The 22,635-nt window shown below is 45.1% G+C and overlaps 1 protein-coding gene across 2 annotated transcripts in view; it reads left to right on the forward strand.

Annotated features, from left to right (window-relative positions):
- The first annotated feature begins 1,032 nt into the window (after positions 1-1,032).
- The window catches only part of LOC307203145 (kinesin-like protein KIF19), a 32,943-nt gene continuing 11,340 nt past the window's right edge, over positions 1,033-22,635 (forward strand). Inside the window, exons 1-13 of one of the 2 annotated variants that reach the window (XM_079953714.1) lie at positions 1,033-1,269; positions 4,147-4,227; positions 9,268-9,378; positions 11,799-11,886; positions 12,788-12,924; positions 13,806-13,931; positions 14,444-14,638; positions 15,678-15,830; positions 16,705-16,827; positions 17,507-17,675; positions 18,925-19,099; positions 20,120-20,306; positions 21,690-21,960. In XM_079953714.1, coding sequence (XP_079809840.1) covers positions 1,144-1,269; positions 4,147-4,227; positions 9,268-9,378; positions 11,799-11,886; positions 12,788-12,924; positions 13,806-13,931; positions 14,444-14,638; positions 15,678-15,830; positions 16,705-16,827; positions 17,507-17,675; positions 18,925-19,099; positions 20,120-20,306; positions 21,690-21,960 — 1,942 coding nt within the window. In that variant the 5' untranslated portion in view covers positions 1,033-1,143. The remainder of the gene's footprint in view (positions 1,270-4,146; positions 4,228-9,267; positions 9,379-11,798; positions 11,887-12,787; positions 12,925-13,805; positions 13,932-14,443; positions 14,639-15,677; positions 15,831-16,704; positions 16,828-17,506; positions 17,676-18,924; positions 19,100-20,119; positions 20,307-21,689; positions 21,961-22,635) is intronic. The other variant, XM_079953715.1, reaches the window with a different exon arrangement.

The raw sequence follows: 22,635 nt of genomic DNA on the forward strand, positions 1-22,635 counted from the left end.
ACCCGCTAGACGAAAGGGTTTTCCGTTTTGGAGGCGCTTCGCAAAACGAATTTCCCTATGGGCTTGCTTCGCAAGACGAAAATGTATTGCGAGTTCCTGCGGGGTTTTTTCCCTTTCCCCCCCCTTTTCCTAAGCCCTAAGCCGCTTATCAGCTGATCTGCTAAAAGCCGCTAAACCACTAATAGCACTAATCCGCTAAGCTGTCAATGGGCTTGCTTCGCAAGATGAAAAAACCGCTATACGAAGAGCCTCATGGAACGGATTAATTTCGTCTTGCGAGGCACCACTGTAAATGGATAGTACAGCATTCCTGTGTCTGCACTTGTCTACATCAAGATATATTTCAGGGAGCAGGGTGACATTAAAACATGCCGTTCCTTTGTCTGCACTCCAAAGAAGGTAGCACATTTTGCTTACAAATTGGGATTACTCGGAGACATTAAAAATCCGCTAGTGCAACAATGCCAAGCAGGTTTGTTAATAAGCCTTTGAATAGCTTTATGGAAGATTGATTTCCATGGAAGAAATAAGGCTGTAAATGACATAAGAGGTGACCCGAAGTCATCTCTTTCCCCCACCCCACCCAAAATCTGGTAGCTTTTAATGATACACATTTCCACTTCCTAAATGAGCTGCCTAACTTGACAAAAACATGCAGGAACTCAAGGCCCCAATTTACTTCTATGATGTGATTTGGGAGAAGTAATAACTTAGTTTCCCATTTTGCTTTCTGAGCAGTTTTATATGCTCAAGACTTCTGAATAAGCATATTTGTCACCAGTGGATTTGGGGGAAAATGACACATTCTGATGTAAACATAGTGTTCCATGAAGTCGCATTCTTCTAATTGAACCTTTTTGCATAGGGTGGTTGTGACAAGGATAAAAATAGGGCCGCGTATATCACCCTGAATTCAAATGGAAGAGTGGAATGCAATTGTGAATCTCAATCTCTGCCGGCTGCTGCTTCTCTCTCCGGCAGCTGTGTGCACCTTCTGTTTCTACTCCCTCCACTCCATTGATGTCACCACCTGCTACCCGTGGGGAAATGGTAGCTTTTTCACCTGGCAGCCCTAAGCTGTGCCAAGCCAGCAGAGCGACTGCCTTTGTGAGTTGCTCTGAGTGAGTCTCTTTGGTTGATGCGATGGGTATCTCATCACCCAGATCGCCCAGCCCTGCAGAGAGGAGGGTTGCCAGGGGTTCTGCTACTGCTACAAACACCCCCAGCTCAGCTACCATGAAGGATTTGAGGGCAGAGGAGCAGTTGGTGGTGAGTCTTGGCAGCAACAGCAGCTTTTGCAACTTGTTGGCCCCTTTAGATCTCTCTTTTTAGAAAAAAAGATGGGAATTTAAGAAGTTTCCTTGTACTGAGTCAGATGTAATTTGTTATTTAGTCGTGTCCGACTCTTCGTGACCCCATGGACCAGAACATGCCAGGCCCTCCTGTCTTCCACTGCCTCCTGCAGTTTGGTCAGACTCATGTTTGTAGCTTCGAGAACACTGTCCAACCATCTTGTCCACTGTCGTCCCCTTCTTCTTGTGCCCTCCATCTTTCCCAACATCAGGGTCTTTTCCAGGGAGTCTTCTCATTAGGTGGCCAAAGTACTGGAGCCTCAGCTTCAGGATCTGTCCTTCCAGTGAGCACTCAGGGCTGATTTCCTTCAGAATGGAGAGGTTTGATCTTCTTGCAGTCCATGGGACTCTCAAGAGTCTCCTCCAGCACCATAATTCAAAAGCATCAATTCTTTGGCGACCAGCCTTCTTTATGGTCCAGCTCTCACTTCCATACATCACTACTGGGAAAACCATAGCTTTAACTATACGGACCTTTGTTGGCAAAGTGATGTCTCTGCTTTTTAAATGTATGTAAATAAGTGATGTACAATTCTTTGGGTGAAAGAGAGGGTACTGATAAATCTTTGATTGGTTTGAGAGCAGACTTCTATTTGTTGCATTTATATTCCATCTTTTCTCCTCCATAGAAGTCAAAGTGGAATACATGGTTCTCTTTCTCCCCATTCTATCTTCACAACAACCCTGTGAGGTAGGTTAGGCTGAGAGGCTGTGACTGTTCCACGGTCATGCCTGGTGGGTTTTGTGCCCAAGTGGGGATTTGAACCCTGCTCTCCTAGATCCTAACCCAACATCCTTAACTTAACTAGTACACCACACTGGCTCTCTCCAGCCTTCCAGGTGTTTTGGTCTTGTAAGAAGCTGCCTTGGTCCATCTTGTTCAGCATTCCTTACACTGCCTGGCAGCAGCTCTCTAGGAACTCAAGCAAATTCCTAGCCCCACTTGGTGATTCCGGGGACTGGACCTGGGATCATCTGCAGGTATACCAAGATTCTCTACCACTGACCCAACAGCTGTTGTAGAGCTCATAGGATTGGAAGATCTGTCCCATCCCCAAATTCAAGAGATCCTTCTGCAGAGAGAACAAGCACTTCCCTCATGCTCAGATACAGCCACACTGCTTTACATATCCCAAGGATAGTTAATACATGTGTGATCTGGTGTTTATTATATTCAGGTCTATGCAAACACATTTAAATAATAAATCCATTGTAAGGTGCAATTTCTTACGTTGCTGGGAGGGCGGTTGCTTGAAAGAGTCCGTCAAACTCTGCTATCATTCAAAAATATTTGTTTCATACCTGAGGTATTAAAAAGAAAAATCCGAAAGGCAGTAGGATTTCCTGGTTATTTCATCTGAATGCCCTGGCAGTTTGGGGTATTGCACAAAGGAGCCGGGTAAACAGCCCTCAAAGAAATTCTAGCTCTCAAGGCCTCTTCTCATGAAGCAACAGCTAATCAAGGCTTCTTGTTGTGAAAATAGTTCTGTTCCCTGTAGGAACGGCGCTTGCAGCTCCAGGGCCAATCTCTGGCTTATTCCCAACTTGATGACAATCCAGCTAAGAGCTAAAGTCAATTCCCTGATCTGAACATGTCCACTGCTTTTCACAATTTGTTCCCTTCCACCCCTCTGGATTTTGCAAAATTTATTAGATCCAATAAGGGAGAGACAAACAGAGAAGTGAAGTTAAGGCCAGTCTCTGTAGTAGTGATGTATTTCTAGTGACTTCAGACAAACACGGGTGGGTTTGGACAGTCGCTCTCTACATCCAGACTCTTTCTCTTTCCAAAATGTGGCACCACCAACCACACATATTTACCCCAGCACAAAATTAGTACAGGGGGAAGTTGCGCAAGAAGAGAAGAGCTAGATGCAGACCATAAAACTGGCACTGAATGTACTGCATATCACTGAAAGTGTGTAGGGTTGCCATATTTTGCTCCAGACGCTAATTTCACTGGTTAAATCCAGACATGTGGGAAATTCTGTATGGCAACCCTAAAAGTGTGGTGGTCAAAACAGTCCAGATATGCACAAGAGTGGCTTGCCATCGTGTTATTGTTTGGATATTTGTATTGCTCAAAACGCCTTACTTTGAAAAACACTCATTTTCCTGCTCCATTTTCCTTAGTATTTTACCTTCACAGAGGTGGTAATACTGCCTGGGCTGTGAACATTTCACTTTAAAGGGGCTCACATGATGGAATCCTGCGCCATACAATTAAAATCTCCTTCATGCTGACGAGTCAAGGGAAAAGTTACTAGTCTGGTCTTTGCCCTGATACACTAGTTTGCTTCATGCAGGATCTCTTTTTCTTCCCAACAAGAAACTCCACTTCTAAGTAAACAAGACTGTGCAGAATTATTTATGGCTAATGCCTTTTAACACTGTATATGTGTTAAACGTGCCTCTTCAACCAGGCCTTTGGCTGATTAAGCTTCCATGGCCTTTTAAATGTGATTGTGGGAGGGGAAGTTGTTTTGGTTTTTTTGCTCTGACTATTCATTTGTGCTTTTATCCTGTATTTTTATCTTGTGAACTGCCCTGAGATCTTTGGATGATGGGTGATGTATAAATTTAATTAGTTAATAATAATAATAATAATATTATATGTTGATGATGGTAATAATAATAATAATAATAATAATAATAATAATAATAATAATAATATATGGTGGTGGTGCTGATGCACAGTCCTCAAATTGCGGGTTTCCTTTTACTTAGTCTGCTAGCCTGAGTAACTTGACAGTTTGTGTGTTACAGGAAACCCAATTCTTGATTCTGCCTCCAGGTAGCTCTCCGGATCCGTCCCATCAACGCAGCTGAGGTGGAGGAAGGCGCAAACATTATAGCTCACAGATTAGGTGACCAGGTGAGAGGATGGGCAGGTAGCTGCGGGTTGGATGGGAGGAACCATAGCCCAGTGGCAGAGCATCCGTTTGGCATGACATCTCTGAACAGAGATGAAAATGCCCCCTGTTTGGAACACCAATGGAAACAGAATGCCGTATGTACTAGTTGGGTCTTTGGCCTGATCCACCAACCTGCCTCTTATGTTATTAAATAGCCCCAGATCCAATCCCTGGCATCTCAGGTAGGGCTGGGAAGATTATTTTGCTTATTAAATTTGTATTCCACTCTTTATCCAAGAAGATCAGGGCAACATACACAGCCACCCTCCCCTCCAATTTTTTTACCCAGTGAAGTAGGTAAAGCTAAACAGAAGTGACTGGCCCAAGATCGCAAAGGAAACTTCTTAACTGAGTTGAGATGTGAACCTGGCCCTCCCCAGTCCCAGTCCAACACTAACCACAACGCTGTCTTTTAAGAACATCGCATTTAGAAAAACCGAGCAAAATGCATGCATATTTGCAAACCCAGATTGCAATTTTCTGGTTGCAGAATTTCATATGCAGGAATTCATATGCCTCCAGGAAAGTCATGTTGTGTGTGTATGTGTGTTCCTCCGTTTATTAGTTATTGCATCCTTTCTCCACCCTGCCCTTCTTCCAAGATAGCAACACAAGGTAACTCACAACCCAGAATACACAATGCAAAATACAATATTACAAGATACAATAAAAGCAGCCTGAAATCAAAAATGAATCATCAGCAATAAATGATCAGCATCGTCTGCCCCAAAATCAACACCAGCTAAGTCCCAGATGGTACAAAATCCAGGGAGTGGTTTTTGCAGAGTGTTCCTGTTATGTCTGTTAAATTAATTTTGGAGGAACCAATGAAAATTCAGTGTTAGTCTTTCAACCACTATTGCTCAATGCATGAACAGCATACCCCTTGAACCTTGCGCGCACACACGCAAACATTCATACTTTTGTCTCTTTCACTGGCTACGTTCTAGGTGCAGAACACTGATTTCAGTCCACACTAAGACTAGCAGGCATGCATTGCTGCTAGTTGCCACCAGCCATCAAAAACCATTGAAGAAACGTCTTCTACCCACTGGTGCCCATTGAGACATACACATAGCTGTTAACTGTGCAAAGGATTAGCGACAATACCAACATCCTAACACAGTACCGATATTCAGAGCCAGTGTGGTGTACCAGTTAAGAGTGTTGGACTAGGATGTGGTAGTTCAAATCCCCCAGTCAGCCATGGCTTAGGGCTAGTCACTGCCTCACAGCCTAATCTCCCTCTCAGGGTTGTTTTGGGGATTAAATGAGGAGTGGGGAAACCAAGTATTGTAGCACCCTGCTTGTGGTTAACGCTTAGCTGGAATGAAATATTCAACGCAGCAATAGAGAAATTAAAATAATAATTTATTTGTCAGACAAATAAATATGAGGCACAGTGGTATATGGTTACCAAGCTCTGGCCTGGCCTCCTGCCATTCTGGCCAGCACTTATATTTCCTTAATCCGGCCCCCTTGCTCCTCCTGTGGCTGCCTCTGTCCAATCAGCCTGGTTGAAATTCCTATTGGCTGTTTGCTAGAACCAGTCACAAAAGATACACCCATTTCCTTTTGCCCTTTTATGGGAATCAAAAAGCTATATATTCTTCTATCTATAAATGACAAATAAGTAGTAATATATCTTACATGTGTCTCAACAAGGAACCTTAATTACCAGCTCACCTCTTGCCCTCCTTGCCCTATTGCCTTCCAAAACAGATGGTTAATCTTGAATTTTTATCTTAAACATATGTCAAGGATTTTGAATTCACATCAACATTGAGAGATCTCCTTCATTTGAAGGTTTCTAAACAAAAGGCCTGACAACCATATATCAGGAGTGCTCGATGGCATCTCCTGTCTGGCAGGAGGCTGGGCTGGTGGCTGACTTAATTTCAGGATAGTTACAACTCTTACAACTATATGAAATAAGAATCTAGCATTTCTTAAATCCTTTGCATAATTATATTTAAGCTAATATATTTAATACATAAATAACCTTTTAAAAGGAAAAGAAATCTTAAAAGGATCTTAGTTTAAGAAAGAAACAGCTTTAGAAAAGACTTCCCAAAAATGCTCTCTTTCTGCCAGCCAGACCAGTTGCTTTTCAATTTGCTCTTGGCCTTTTTAACCTTAGGAAGAAGATATGGCTCATTTTACTATTTATCAACCCTTAATTTGTAGGGTCAGTGTAACCTTGGCTCTCAGCCTGTAATTCCCTTTTTACGACTTTGAGAATTGTTTTCTGCTATAAATCAGGGGGCCCCCTTGTCTAGGAGAAAAAAACATCTTGCCAAGGTTTTTCTAGGCAGCTGGTCTTCTGCCTGGCATAAAACATTTGAAAATCTTTAAGCTCATTTTAAAATACAAGCCCTGATTAAACATATAAGCTTTAATAAAAATGCAGGCTTATGATTAGATGCCTCAGTATGCCATCTTGACTCTTGGAGGAAAAGTGGCATATAAAGGAAATTAATAAATAATTTGGTGGCTGCTGTCTTGCTTCTTTCCATGTTTTCATTGCTGCTTGGCATCTGTGCTCTAATTTGTTTCTGTTTTAGAAGGGCATATAGTTTCTAATCTATTGCAAACAATTCCCTAATTGTGCATTTATCCAAGTTGCTGCCAAACTTTCTCTGGAGCTTTGGGGCAAATGGTTCCTTGAAGCAGTCCCTTGAGGTTGAATGTGGCATCTCCTGATGTTTTTTCAGCAGAGAGAAAGGAATATATTTTTCCTTCAGCATGGGGAAAATTTACTCCCAGAAGAATCCAGAGAAACTTTAACTTTCCATTTAAGAAATCAAACTTCTATTTTCAACTATGGATGGGACCAAGGTCACGTTCACGCCATGCATTTTAAAGACGTGAAGAGTCATGGCTCCCTCCAAAGAATCCTGAGAATTATTATTATTATTATTATTATTATTATTATTATTATTATTATATTTAAACCCCACCCATCTGACTGAGTTTCCCCAGCTACTCTGAGCTGCTCACAAAAGAATATTAAAAACATGATAAGACATCATACATTTAAAACTTCCCTAAACAGGGCTGCTTTTAGATGTCTTCTAAAAGTCAGATAGTTGTTTATTTCCTTGACATCTGGTGGGAGGGCGTTCCACAGGGCGGGTGCCACTACCGAGAAGGCCCTCTGCCTGGTTCCCTGTAACTTGGCTTCTCGCAGGGAGGGAACCACCAGAAGGCCCTCAGTGCTGGACCTCAGTGTCCGGGCAGAACGATGGGGGTGGAGACGCTCCTTCAGGTATACTGGACCAAGGCCGTTTGTAAAGGGTGTGTGGAAAGTTGTTAGGAGGTCCCTAACTGAATTATTAAGAATCTGAGAAGCGGGGGTCAGTCTGGATGATATTATGTGTCCCTTCCACACCTGTGGTCCAGTGTATGTGTGACAGAATCCATAAGAGGAAAACCAGCCAAACTAGTTCCATTGTAAATGGAATGGTTTTGGCTGGCCTATGATTTATATGTCTAAAAAGCTTGCCACAGAGACAAATGTGTGGGCCTTTTCTTACCTGGCCGAATGCCACTTCACCCTAAAGTGAAGAACAATAGCCCAAGTTGGGGTTGCTGTCTGAGTGAGCTGGCTAAAAGCTGGAGAGACAGACATGTTTGCTCTGTCCTGGAATTCCCTGGAAACTTAATGGGGAGATGAGATCAGCTGCAGTGTTAATACTGTGAGCCCCTCTCCATCCTATGCTCAGGTTGTATATATGTGTGAATAAAACCATATATCCTAAAGGCACTGCAGTCTCCTGTGACCTTCATTCAAAGGAAACCAAATCCCTGAGAATGGGGTTGCTTGTAGTATTATAATTCCAAGCACCCTTGCTTAAAGCATTTAATCCTTCACACATTGCATTATGAAGACTCTGAGATAGAGTTCTTTGAAGGATTTTTTACATCAGGCCTTCATCTCTTGACAACCCCCCCAAAAAACCCCCCTTTTTACTTTGTTTTCAACAGTACCCAATAGCTAAGAGTAAGCCCTGGCAAGGAGCCTGTTTGTTCCACGCCCCTGAAAGCTGACTAAATGTGCAGCTATATAAATTAGCATGTGCAACTTTTATGCGCATTTGTGTCATGGCTCTGCACTGCACCCCAATTCTTCTAAGCAGTGCTCCAGCTTTTGAGATTTTGCAACCATTTCTTACCTCTTTAGGACAAGGTGTCCATTCTAAAGGGGAGTAATATGCAAAAATTACTTCTTTCCTGGAAACATTTTGAACCCAGTAAAGGTAAAGGTATAGGGACCCCTGACCATTAGGTCCAGTCTTGGCCGACTCTGGGGTTGTGGTGCTCATCTCGCTTTATTGGCCGAGGGAGCCGGCGTACAGCTTCCAGGTCATGTGGCCAGCATGACTAAGCCACTTCTGGCAAATCAGAGCAGCGCACGGAAACACCATTTACCTTCCCACCGGAGCGGTACCTATTTATCTACTTGCACTTTGACGTGCTTTTGAGTTGTTAGGTTGGCAGGAGCAGGGACCCGTCACGGGGATTCAAACTGCCAACCTTCTGATTGGCAAGTCCTAGGCCCACAGTGCCACCCGCTTCCCAGTACCAAGCTACTAATTCCACCCAAGGGTATTAGGCACTTAAACCGGAAACATGGTAAATGGCTGCGACTGTTTGGGCAAGCTATTGCTTTTTGCCAGTCTTCACCAACTTGATGTCCTTGATAAGTTTTGGGTAGCACCTCCTATCAGCCCGGAGGGCACCAGGTTGGTGAAGACGGCTTTTCATAAACATTAATAGGCATATGGCAACAAAAGGGGATTTATCTGTGTTTTAAATGTGAGTTGGATGTAGAATCTGCAAAAGCACAGATGGTTCTACACTGGAGACTTAGCCTGTACCCAGCCCTATCCTGGGAGCGCCAGATTCAGTGCTTGAAGGTGACAGCTGGTTTGGCTCCAAACTGGTACCATCACTATACTTGCTCAAACTAAAGGTGTGAATCCATTTCTCCATAACAGATGGTGGTTTTGATGGATCCAATGGAAGACCCAGATGACGTTTTGCGAGCCAACAGGTCCCGGGAGAAGGCATTCATCTTTGACATGGTGTTTTGCCACAGGGCAACCCAGGTAAAAATAGATTTCCCACCCGTCTCTTAAGCAACCTGGATGCCATAGGCAGGGCCGGGACAAAGGAGTTTTGCCACTGGAGGCAGAGGGCAAGGAACAAAATCTGACTAAGACCTTTAGAGGCCCAGAGTACTGAAATGATTATGGGGGGCGGGGACCATACATACTGTAATTCAAAGCAAAATGCCAAACTGTCAAATGAAATTTTATTTTTTGAAATGGCACAAAACTTACATGTGTGCTGAAACATACATACACGTATGTGACATGCAACACATGACAGGAATCCAGTCTACATTAGTGGGAACCCCTCCTGGTTTAAGCGGGTATAAGTAATAGAAAGGGAACAGAGAAGTTGGGGAGGAGTGTGGAGAGCTGTGTAGGGAAATCTAACAAACTTCTGATCCTTCCTAAGATGACTCCATTGATGCTTTTGTTTGAAATATCAATTGCCCAATTATTTTTAATAATAATAATAAACCTTTGTGCATGTGTGTCCCTGTTTCGCTGGTGTCCTGAGCACGTGCCTAGTCTGCCTGCTGGGTAATCCTGCACTGTGTCTATTGATCTAAAACAAATCTGTGCTGCTTCAGCGGCTACACTTTGGAACTCCCTGCCTCTTGATATCAGCCAGCTTCCTTCACTGCATTCTTTTTTGGTGCTGATAAAAAACTGATAAAAAAAAACATTCTTGTTTAGACAAGCCAATCCAAAGGATTAAAAATGCTGATGTGAATTTTAACCTGCTTTAGTTAAACTTTTTGTATGTTTTATAATATTTTGGTCTTTTTTGCTTGATGTTATTGTTTTAACTTTTTGTGAATGAATCTGAGGGTTGTTGTTCCACCCCCCCCCCAACCAAGCAGTGTATAAATTTTATGAAACAATAAACAAACAAGCAAATGTGTTAGAAGCATTGCAGGAAGTTGGCTCTGCAGTTCTATGTTTCTGAGAAATAGATTTCTGAATTCTAATTTTAAAACAGAGAGGTATTTGTGGGAAGGATCTCTCTACCTCCATCTCCCTTGTACATTTGCTCTGAGCAGTTTCTCTTAGCAAGACATGATCTGTTTGTATTCATCTTGAATCTTCTGTCTAACTCACTGGGGACGGCATTACCAAATTCTAAGCCTGAAGCAGAGTTGAGACCTGGAGGTCTCCTTGGGGAATGAATGAGGTCATATTTTCCTTGCCTGTTCGTTCTACAGGTTTGTTCTACAGATGAATGTGCTGATCTGAAACTTGCCCTGTTAGGCCAGGTTGTATAATTTCGTATCCCCGCCCCCCCTTCGTAGGGCTTTGGGGAGCAGGTGTGAGGGCTCTGGCAGGGTCCTCCCATCTTCCCAAATCTTAGTTAGTACTTTCGTAGCTTTGGGACTAGGGATGCGGATCGTCAGGTCGGCGGTTCGAATCCCCACGGCGGGGTGCGCTCCCGTTGCTCGGTCCCAATGCCTGCCAACCTAGCAGTTCGAAAGCACCCCCGGGTGCAAGTAGATAAATAGGGACTGCTTACCAGCGGGAAAGTAAACGGCATTTCCGTGTGCTGCGCTGGCTCGCCAAATGCAGCTTGTCACGCTGGCCACGTGACCCGGAAGTGTCTTCGGACAGCACTGGCCCCCGGCCTCTTAAGTGAGATGAGCGCACAACCCTAGAGTCGGACACGACTGGCCCGTATGGGCAGGGGTACCTTTACCTTTACCTTTAGCTTTGGGAAGGAGGGGGGAGGCTCTAGGACCCTGCGAGAGCCTTGAGCCTCCTTCCCAAAGCCCAGTGCCTTGGGAAGACAGTGAGAGGGCTGCAAGGTGGGCAGGTGCCAAATTTTGGCCTTCCTCCTCACCTGCATGACAAGGCAGTGTGTGGCCTGCAGGTTCTGTGTCAAAGTATTTGTCATGGTCCGGTTCATGGGCGATTGAAGTCCCGGCTGGGGACGTCGGGACTGGGGGCAAGATGGCGGGGTGGGAGCAGGAACTGGAGTCCAGAAGCCAGGAGTCGGGAAGCCAAGGGTCCGAGGGTCAGGAAGCAAGGAGTCACGAAGTCAGGGGTCCGAGGATCAAGAAGCAAGGAGTCAAGAGCCAACGTAGCAAGGCAGGGAACGTGTTGCTGTGGCAAAGAGCTGAAGGGAAATGCTGACCTTATATCCCTTCCCTTATATCCCTTCCCAGCTTTGCCACCAGGAGCTGTGAGTTACCAATCGGCCTCACCTCACAAACTTAGGAAGACCCCAGTCCTGGTCACAGGGCCTGGCTCCTGCACGCACACCTGACCGTATTCTTGTGACCCACTTGGTATTCAAGTGTTACTGGACTCCAGTTCCCAACACACAGAATGATGGGAGTTGGAGTCCATCATCATCTGAAGATCCACAGATTCCCCACCTCTGCATTAAGCTCGATCTGAAAGCTGCTCCTTATTGTTCCTAGGAGGAGGTGTACCTGTCCACAACAAAAAATCTCGTCGAAGGAGTCATTTCTGGCTACAACACTACCATTTTTGCATATGGCCCCACAGGTAAAGTGGAGGGTGAGATACAGGATGCTGGTGTCAGAGGTGGGCATGGTTGGGCAATGGCTAAAAGATTGCAAGGTATTCTTCCATCCCCCATTCAATCATAACCTTGGATGACCTCCAGCTGTTATATGGGAAGATTCTAAAGGAGGTTTGTGAGGAGAATTAATACAGAAAGCCTCTCAACTGGAAAGAAAATCTAAGAACTAACCAAACAGCTGATTTAGATCAAGAGCACAGAAGAGTTTGTTCCCTCAGACCACACAGAAAATTGGAAACAATAAGAAAACAATGACTATCGTAAATTGTGCTCAGGTGGAAAGAATATTTGAAATATTAAAAACGATGATATTTCATAAAAGGCAACAAACCTGATATACTGTTAGCAGCACAAATGAGAACAACAAGAAGGTACGTGGTTAAAAACACTCAGGCCGGAGTGTAGCACTCAAATCAGAAGTGTAACACTCAAAACTGAGCATGTTTGGCTTCCGAAAAATGTTCGCAAACCACAACACATACCGTACTTCCGGGTTTGCAGTGTTTGGGTTCCAAGTTGAGTACCAAGGCGTTTGAGAACCAAGGTACCTCTGTACTGTAATATTCTTATGACAGGGTGCAGCAAAAGGGCAGCAAACAAAATCACCATGGAAGAAGAGTTGGGAAGTCAACAAAACAAAAAACGAAATTAGGTATTGCAGTGTATATGTGGAGATTTTTCGTTTTTCTTGAAATTTAATATTATTATTATTTTTTTTAATGCTAGAGACTCATTTTGAGGAGTGGATTGGGAGTGGATTGAGCCTCTCAGTTTGTGGGCTGCATCAAAGAGTTGCAAGTTGGGAATTAGAGTCATTTCCAAAATGTTTGACTTTCTTACCCCACCCCATGTGTTTTCAACCAGGTGCTGGGAAAACCTACACTATGCTGGGGACGGATTCTGAACCCGGCATTTATATCCGCACCCTCAACGACCTCTTCAGAGCTATAGAAGCCACCAGTGGGGACATGGATTATTCCGTCTGCATGTCGTATCTGGAGGTGAGATGGCTAGGCTGTGAGCTGTCAGAGGTAGATCTGAGGCAGAAGGGGCTCCAAGTTGACTTCTCGGGGTGGAGACACCTGCTGGCAAATGAGGGGCTGTGGCTCACCTGCCCCACTTGCAGAAGGTCCCAGGTTCCACCCCCAGCATCTCAAGAGACTCCTGCAGGAAATCTAGGAGAAAGGCTACCAGTCAGTGTAGATCAGACATAGGCAACCTCGGCCCTCCAGATGTTTTGAGACTACAATTCCCATCATCCCTGACCACTGGTCCCGCTAGCTAGGGATCATGGGAGTTGTAGGCCAATCTGGAGGGCCAAGGTTGAGGAAGCCTGGCGTAGACAATACAGTCATACCTCGTGTTGTGAACGCTGTGGGTTGCGCGTTTTCGGGTTGCGAACTGCGCTGAGCCTGGAAGTACCGGAATGGGTTAATTCTGGGCTTCGGCGCTTGCGCATGCGCAGAAGCGCAAAATGACATTGTGCGCAGAAGCGCCAAATTGCGTCATGCGTGTGCGCAGACGCAGCACTGCAGGTTGCGAACGTTGCGGGTTGCGAACATGCCTCCCGCATGGATCATGTTCGCAAGTATGACTGTACTGAGTTAGATGAGCCAGTGGTCTGACTCAGTATAAGCTTCCTATGTTCTAAGTGGCATCACTTATGGATGGAAAATCCAAATGGTCTCCAGCCCTTCTCAGCAACACCACCAGGGATGCATTGCAGGTCTCCCCTGTACCCACCTAGGCTGCAAGGGGGACCCCCAGCTGCCTCGTGCAGTGAGCCCCCAAGCCTATAGGACTGGAGAGACTCCAGTGGAACTGGTCTCTCTGCCCTAAACCCAACTCTCTCCTTTGTTGCCCTTCCTTTCCCTTTTTGAAGATTTATAACGAAGTCATCCGAGACCTTCTGAACCCGTCTTCGGGATTTCTCGAGCTGAGAGAGGACTCCAAGGGGAGCATTCAGATTGCTGGGATAACGGAAGTCTCCACCACTAATGCACAGGAGGTAAATTTGACTGGCTTTCAGTGGGGGAGGGAAGAATGCTAGAGCTACAATTCTCAGAGTGGTTGAAGAAGAAGAGGAGGAGTTTGGACTTGATATCCCACTTTATCACTACCCTAAGGAGTCTCAAAGCGGCTCACAATCTCCTTCCCCTTCCTTCCCCACAACAAACACTCTGTGAGGTGAGTGGGGCTGAGAGACGTCAGAGAAGAGTGACTGGCCCAAGGTCACCCAGCAGCTGCAGGTGGAGGAGCAGGGAATTGAACCCGGTTCACCAGATTACGAGTCCACCGCTCTGAACCACTACACCACACTGAACAATCAATCCCTCTCCACAGGGAATTCTGAGAATTGTAGCCCAGGGTGGGTGGCGGAATAGGAATCTCCTAAGAACTATGAGCCCCCCCCTTCTTTCCAAATTTGGCTCACTCCAAAAAAGATGGTCGTACAAGTTCCTGACCTGATCCATAGCTGATCCTGGCCCTGCGTCTCCCCACTCGTATGGCTTTTGCTAGATCATGCAGCTGTTGACGAAAGGGAACAAGGAACGGACTCAGGAGCCTACGGCAGCGAACAAGACCTCTTCGCGGTCCCACGCAGTCCTGCAAGTGCTGGTGAAGCAGAGGAGTCGGGTGAAGGACATCAACGAGGAAGTGAGGGTGGGAAAGCTTTTCATGGTGGACCTGGCCGGATCAGAAAGAGCAGCGCAGGTGACCTTGACTACTCCTTCCTCTACCTTGTAATAAACAAAAACCTGCCTTTATTCCCTTATGGGGGACACAAGAGCCCTTATAGAACCCTTTGCAGGTTCTCCATCAGTCGGAGGCCAACCAGAGAATATTGAGAAGCAAAGCAGCTAGAAAGCCTGATCTTTATTGAACTGTTGCAACAGGGTGCCCCCTTCACACGCAGGAGAATGAGGAGGACCCAGAACCCAGGTGTGTCCGCCCTTATGTAGACATTTTAAATTGCCCGCCCTGGAGTCCGAGACCACACCCAGAAACATCATACATACATCACAGAAAGGGGTGTAGCCCAAGACCACACCCAGAAACATCATACATACATCACAGAAAGGGGTGGTCTACAACAGAAATCTGAGTGTGTTTTTTACCAGAAATCTGAGTGCATTGTTTACCTCCTGTCTGGCAGGTTACCTGTTAATGCTTACTTGATTGGATACCCTGGGGAGCCTGGCCAGTCTTTTGTAATGATACATACTTAGTTCCTGAGCCAGGTCACAAGCTCACCCTATTAATACACAGACATACCCTTCAGACAGGATTTGTGAATAAAAAGACAATGGGGAGGCTTTTCCATTTTCCTTGACCTTGCAGAGAAATCATTTGGTCAGTTTGGGAGTCAAAATGGTTTCCAGGCTGTTTTCCTGTGCTGCTTCAAACATGTGGTTCATATATTTATGTACGTGTTTGCTTGGTACATTTATGAACATTTATTATATATATAAGACCTTATTTTTTTTATTTCAACCTCCCACCCACCCTCCAATCTCTTCACCTCCCAACTGTAATGACTCTGCTTCTGGCTTGGAAGCCATTGAAATATAGGGTTGGAAGGGACCCTGAGCCTCATCTAGTCTAACCCCCCTGAAAGGCAGAACTCTTTTGCCCAACGTGGGGCTCGAACTCACTACCCTGAGATTAAGAGTCTCATGCTCTGCTTGCTGAGCTATCTGAAAATCCCTTCTTTTCCCCATTGAAAACAATTGACCCGCTGCATCCTTCACAGACACAGAACCGGGGCAAGCGAATGAAGGAGGGGGCCCATATCAATCGGTCGCTGCTCGCCTTGGGAAACTGCATCAATGCGCTGAGTGAAAAGGGGGCTAGTCGGAACCAGTACGTCAATTTCCGAGACAGCAAACTCACGCGTTTGCTGAAGGTACTGCCGCTTTCCTGCTTGGGGGAATTAGAAAGTCGTTCTCAAACTTTTTTCTCTGGGCCAGGCTTTCAGAATAAAAATCTGCTTGCACCACACCGAATTTTCTATTGATAAAAAATACATTAGAGAACGAAATGCAGTGCTTGATTTAGAACAAAGATCACAACTACTTTATAACATGGTAATGGGACATTTAGGAAGTATAAAAGAATGCAGCTGCATAAGAACATGAATCATTCCCCAAATATAATTATAAACAAGTCTGTTACATAGGTACCTGAAATATGTGTACAGGCTCAACGAGAGCTTGCTTTTGCTGTGTGATCTCATTTATGTTAGGTCTGATTTGAGACAAACAAACTCTGGTCTCCTCATCAACACAAAGAAGCTTTTCTCTTTCCCGGTGTTTCATATTTGTCAGAAAAGATATTTTGAATATCTTTGAGTATTCTGCAAATAACAAAAAAAATTGGATACTGTACTGCACTTAAATGTTTCTTTGATTGTCCTTGAATCTCCCCACCACAGTCGCCATCCTCTCCTGCCACACCCTTTGAGAGCCACTGGCATAATGAATCCAGGCGACGGAGGCATCTCACAAGTCCCGCAGATCCCTAGTCTCTTGTGACAGAGCGTTCCACCAAGTTGGGGCCAGTACTGAAAAGGCCCTGGCCCTAGTTGAGGCCAGTCTAACCACCTTGTGACCTGGGACCTCCAAAATGTTGTCATTTGTGGACCCTAAGGTCCTCCGCGGGGCATACCAGGAATACTTCAGGAATGTAGCAGATTATTGCTTATATGTGAGACTCTTTAATAGCACTGCTTTCAGAGGGCTGAGCTTGGCCAGCTATAAATGGAAATGTCACCCATGTAGGACTCGCTGGGAGGTAACAGCAGGACGGTGATGATTGCTCACGTCAGCCCGGCCAGCACCTCCTTTGAAGAATCTCGGACCACCTTGATCTACGCTTATCGAGCAAAAAACATCAAAACTAGGGTAAGGCGCTCTGTTCTGCTCCCTGCTTTTAAAAACTTAGGAAGTTTAGGAAGCTCCTGCAGCCAATCGGAAGCTGCGCCTTGATTTTCGAACGGTTCCAGGAGTCGAACGGACTCCCGGAACGCATTGTCAACCAAGGTACAACTGTACTTGATTTTCAGTAGAAGTGATAACTCTTCATTTGCAGCTGCTGTTTGCATCGGGTAGTATTTTAAAGACCTACATTGGCTCCCAGTATGTTTCTGAGCACAAGTCAAAGTGTTGGTGTTGACCTTTAAAGCCCTAAATGGCCTCAGCCCAGTAGCCCTGAAGGAGCGTCTCCACCCCCATTGTTCTGCCCGGACACGGAGGTCCAGCGCCGAGGGCCTTCTGGCGGTTCCCTCATTGCGAGAAGCAAAGCTACAGGGAACCAGGCAGAGGGCCTTCTTGGTAGTGGCACCTGCCCTGTGGAACGTCCTCCCATCAGATGTCAAAGAGATAAACAACTATCTGACATTTAGAAGACCACTGAAGGCAGCCCTATTCAGGGAAGTTTTTAATGTGTGACATTTTAGAGTCTTTGTTGGAAGCTGTCCATAGTGGCTGGGGAAACCCAGCCAGATGGGCAGGGTACAAATAATAAATTGTTGTTGTTGTTGTTAAAACTGGATGCATCACCAGGTGTTCTCTGCCCCGGCAGGTGAAGCGGAACCTCCTCAACGTCTCATACCACATTGCACAATACACCAGCATCATTTCGGACCTGCGCCGGCAGATCGAATGCTTGAAGGCGAAGCTGGAAAATCAAGAGAGGGAGAAGCGTCTTCTCAGTCCTGCGGTCAAAGATGTCCAAGGCAGAGGAGATGGAGGTGGTTGGGTTGTCCTCTTCACTGTCTTGCTCCGTCCAGTAGGGCTTGCTTCTAGGATGCCCAGAGTTGCACCCTAAGCCTGGGGTGGAGAAAACTGTGGCACTCCAGATGTTATCAGACTCCACCTCCCATCAGTACCAGGCAGCAATGGTCAGGAATGATGAGAGTTGTACGTCCAACATGGATGGGTTGCGGCAAGTTCCCTCACTCCCTTGGCTCTTTCACTGGTCCTACAGATTGTTGTCGGATTCCAGCTCCCAACAGCCCTAGACCATGTGGCCAGTGATCAAACCAAACCAAACATTTATTGTCATGTTCAATGACCAGCATTTTGTGACAATAATTTTATTAATTTTCAATTATAATCCAATAATAGCCTCATTATAACAATACCAATTTATAATGCAATCAGTAACATCAATCATTCAAATACCAAATTATATCATTTAGATAAGGTGGGCCCACACATGCTGAAATTGATGATTTGATTATTTTCTTTATTTCTGTGTTCCAAAATCTTCATGATTTCAGTTACATTCCAGTCATCATAATAATCCCTTATACAACAGCTGCAATATTTATAACTTCTATTCGTGTTAAAACTATGGGTGAGGCAATGACCAGGATTAAGAAAAGAATAAGAAGCAGATGTGTCTATAATAGGGAAAAATAATAATAAAATGAAACAACTAAATGTAGCAGTGAATCATAGAATTGGAGAATTGGAAGGAACCCAAAGGATCATCTTGTCTAAGCCCCTACAAGGCAGGAATCCCAGCTAATGAGTGAAATAAAACAGGCACCATTTTAAAAAAAAAAGTTTTAGTCCTGTCACCAACTCCAAAGAGAGAAATTCCATGATTTTGGGTCCTGGCAGATTTTGCCTGCTTCCGCACAGAACATGGCCACCCTGAGAGTGATAGATGCTCTTTGATCTGCAAGGATTAAAAGGAACATACAACGTTTCTGGCAGGTTTAGTAAGAGGGGCTTGATAAAGGTTTAGCACAGGTATCAGTAGAAGGAGCAGTGCAGGAGGACATGGGGTCCCCACGACCTCTCCAGAGTCTCAGGGACACTTGTGTTTGGCCAGTGGCCAAGGTCCAGGAATGACGGGAGTCGTAGGGCAGCAACATCTGGAAGGCTTGCGGCTGGCTCCTCTCTGCCCTGGGTGCTAGAAACAACCTTAAAAAAGAAAAGTGGGTGGAAGCAGAGGTGTGGGAAAGTGCCTGTGCTCTTGTTTTCCCACAGCGGAGGCTCCCCACAACCCTGAAGAGTACAGCCGTCAGCAGATGAACAAGTTGCGGGAACAGCTGGTCGGGGCTTTCAAGGAACAGATGGACATGAGACGCAGCCTGATGGAGCTGGAGAAGACAGACATGGAACTGCATGTAGACACCTCCAGGCATCTGCTAACGATTGCCGAGTGAGCTGAGGGACTGATGGGCAACTTTGCTTTTTTGGGGGGGGCGGGTCCTCTAAGGTGAAAAGAACTGGGTGGTATTAACGGTGCACCTAAGAAGGATGGCTACTTCTGCCCAGAGAGAGAGAGAGAGAGAGAGAGAGAGAGAGAGAGAGAGAGAGATCTGCATAAAATTGGCCGGTGCTAATTTATATCAACAGATGTAAATATAGATTCAGGTAGGTAGCTGTGTTGGTCTGACGCAGTCGGAATAAAAAAATAAAAAAATTGTCCAGTAGCACCTTAGAGCACCAGGCAGAGGGCCTTCTTGGTAGTGGCACCTGCCCTCCCAGCAGATGTCAAGGCAATAAACAACTATTTTACTTTTAAAAGACAACTGTCTAGGGAAGTTTTTAATGTCTGATGCTGTATTGTTTTTAATATTCAGAGGAAGCTGCCCAGAGTGGCTGTGGAAACCCAGCCAGTTTGGCGGGGTATAAATAATAAATTATTATTATTAGAGACCAACAAAGTTTGTTCTGGGTATTAGCTTTCGTGTGCATGCACACTTCTTCAGATGCATGCACATGAAAGCTTACACCCAGAACAAACTTAGTTGGTCTCTAAGGGGACGCGGGTGGCGCTGTGGGTAAAAGCCTCAGCGCCTAGGGCTTGCCGATCGAAAGGTCGGCGGTTCGAATCCCCGCGGCGGGGTGCGCTCCCGCTGCTCGGTCCCAGCGCCTGCCAACCTAGCAGTTCGAAAGCACCCCCGGGTGCAAGTAGATAAATAGGGACCACTTACTGGTGGGAAGGTAAACGGCGTTTCCGTGTGCTGCGCTGGCTCGCCAGATGCAGCTTTGTCACGCTGGCCACGTGACCCGGAAGTGTCTCCGGACAGCGCTGGCCCCCGGCCTCTTGAGTGAGATGGGCGCACAACCCCAGAGTCTGTCAAGACTGGCCCGTATGGGCAGGGGTACCTTTACCTTTACCTTTAGGCCTTGCCAAGGTGTAAATGACCTTAATCTACCTGTCCTTTGTTTGTAGCTGGGAACAAGAAAAGGCCCACCAGACTGACAGGTATCCCAGCAAGCAGCAGGTGGGCGCGAAAGACGAGGAAGCCATGGAGGAAGCAGAGCAAGAAGAAGATTCACCAGAGCCTCATGAAGTTGTGGTAGCCAAGGAGGAGATCAGCATGTTCTTATCTGAGCAACGGAAAACAGCTGTCTTGAAGGTAATGCACTGCATCTCTCTATGAAAGCCGTGTTCTTGTTGTTTCGTGATGGGCCAAACCTGAGGCTGAAAAACAAGATTATTAATTTTTTTTAAAAAGATATGCATGTCTGGAAATGAGCTTTTTAATTAGGGATGCTCCTAGAACCTCACTGTGCCAGAGTCCACGCTTAGACCTTGGAAGTTCTGCTTTGCCAGATACGGTGTCCCGCTCCTCGTTTAATTTGCACAACAACCCTGTGAGGTAGACTGAGCTGAGAGAGAACCAAGTGGGGATTTGAATCCTGTTTTCTCCCAGGTCCCAGTCCTGCTCTCTAGACACTACGCAGCTGAATGATGGGAGATTTGGGACAGGTGCTTCATAACCCTTTTACATGTGTTTTGGAAGGGGGGGCATTATTGGGTTGCTTTAGTTTTTCTTATGTATTTTCTGATTTTGTGTGTGTGTGTGTGTGTGTGTGTGTGTGTGTAGTGATTTTGTGTTGTGAACTGCCCTGAGATCTGCAGGTATGAGACAGGATGCAAATTTTAATAATAACAATAATACTCGTGGTAGTAATGATTATGCTGGTGCTGGCTGAGGTTTCGTTTAGTTGCTAATTAGAGGGTCAGAGTATTGCTTTGCTTCTTGAGTATTCTTAATGTTGTTTGTATTATTTATACGGCTAGCATGTTCTTTTTGTTCTTCCATAAATGCCATATTATAAGAAATGTCAACGTATTATATGATCCCCTCCCTTTCCCCCTTAGTATTATATACAGTATTGTATAATTTTCTTTGCTGTAAGTCACTTGGAGGTCTTTTGGTCACAGGTGACTAATATGTTGAATCAATACTACTGCTACTACTACTAATAATAATAAAATAAACGGGTCGCTGGCCTGATCCCGCAGGCTCTTCTTATGTGGGTTTATTTAGGAGCCTGACTCATGGCGGGGGAGGGGGTCACCTCTCCCCTTCCTTTCTTTTTCTTTTTTAATTTTTTTGTTAGTCTTTTAACATAACATTTTCAACAATTATTAAACATACTTTTATATCTTATACAATTTTTTGACTTCCATCAATCACATCTGAAAGTTTTCCAGTCTTTTCACTTAATATGCATTTCTTACTTTCACTAATTACATTTAAATCTCATAACTCATGTCTCTCTTCTTTGCAATATTTCATATATTTCTCCTTACAAAACTTCTTGTAGTCCTACTAGCATAATTTGTTGATTACAGTTGCTCTTCAAACAGTTCTTATATTTCTTCCAATCTTCTGTAAATCTCTGGTCCCGCAGGTTTCGAATCCTTCCTGTCATTTTATCCAATTCTGCGTAGTCCATTAATTTGGTCTGCCATTCTTCTTTCCACGGCACCTCTCCCCTTCCTAATTTAGGCAGACCTGGAGCAGCGCCTGGCAAATGCCAAAAAGAAGGTTTTGCAGATGGAGAAGCTGCTGCCTGAGCAAATCACCAGTGAGGACCAGAGGGAAGTCCTGAGGCTCCTTTGCAAAGCCCACGAGCTGGAAGTCGGGAAGACCGAGCTGCAGGCCAACGCCTTGCGCAAGGAGACCCTGCTGTGCCAGAGGGACTTGGTCATCCACAGCCACCAGCAGCACAGGCGCCTTTGCCAAGAGATAATCCAGCAGCAGCAGCAGCTGATAAAGGGTGAGTGGGCGGAGCCAGAGGCCAAAGTGGGCGGGGCCCTTACCTGTTGGACCAGATTTCAGGCACACCCAAGACAGAGGTGTCTAGGAAGGAACACACGAGTAGGAGGCACTTGCCCAGCCCTGGTCTCTGTTGTGTTTTAGAGAGGTTGTGGGCAGTCCTGGGGTGCCATAGAACCACGGAACTGGAGAGTTGGAAGGGACCACTTGTGGCATCTAGTCCAGCCCTCTGCAGTTCAGGAATCTCAATTAAAGCATCCATCCCTGACAGGTGGCCCTCCAACCTTTGTGTGTTTTAACAAACCTCTTTGATAAAAATAATGGATTACTGATTATAATTACTGAAAATAATTACTGAATATTTACAGATAAATTGTAAACAGATAAGAACATTGGCAGGATCGTTGTAATAACCTGAAGTTTTATAAGAGTTTTAAAGTAGATAAATAAATGAGCAAATTAAGTGAATTTGGATATGCAGAAGATATTGAAAATAATTTTTAGGAACTACAGAAAGAGGGGGAAGGAAGTCGAGTTTTGAAACGTTAAAATGATTTTAAAATGAATGAACTGTATAAACCTGAAAAGCATAAATAAATTTTTTGAAAGAAAGAAAGAAAGAAAGAAAGAAAATGTTGCCAATGGTCCATTTGTGATACCTCATTTGTCTGCGGTA

Source organism: Podarcis cretensis (assembly GCF_951804945.1).
Source record: "Podarcis cretensis genome assembly, chromosome: 14".
NCBI classification, from domain to species: Eukaryota; Metazoa; Chordata; class Lepidosauria; order Squamata; family Lacertidae; genus Podarcis; species Podarcis cretensis.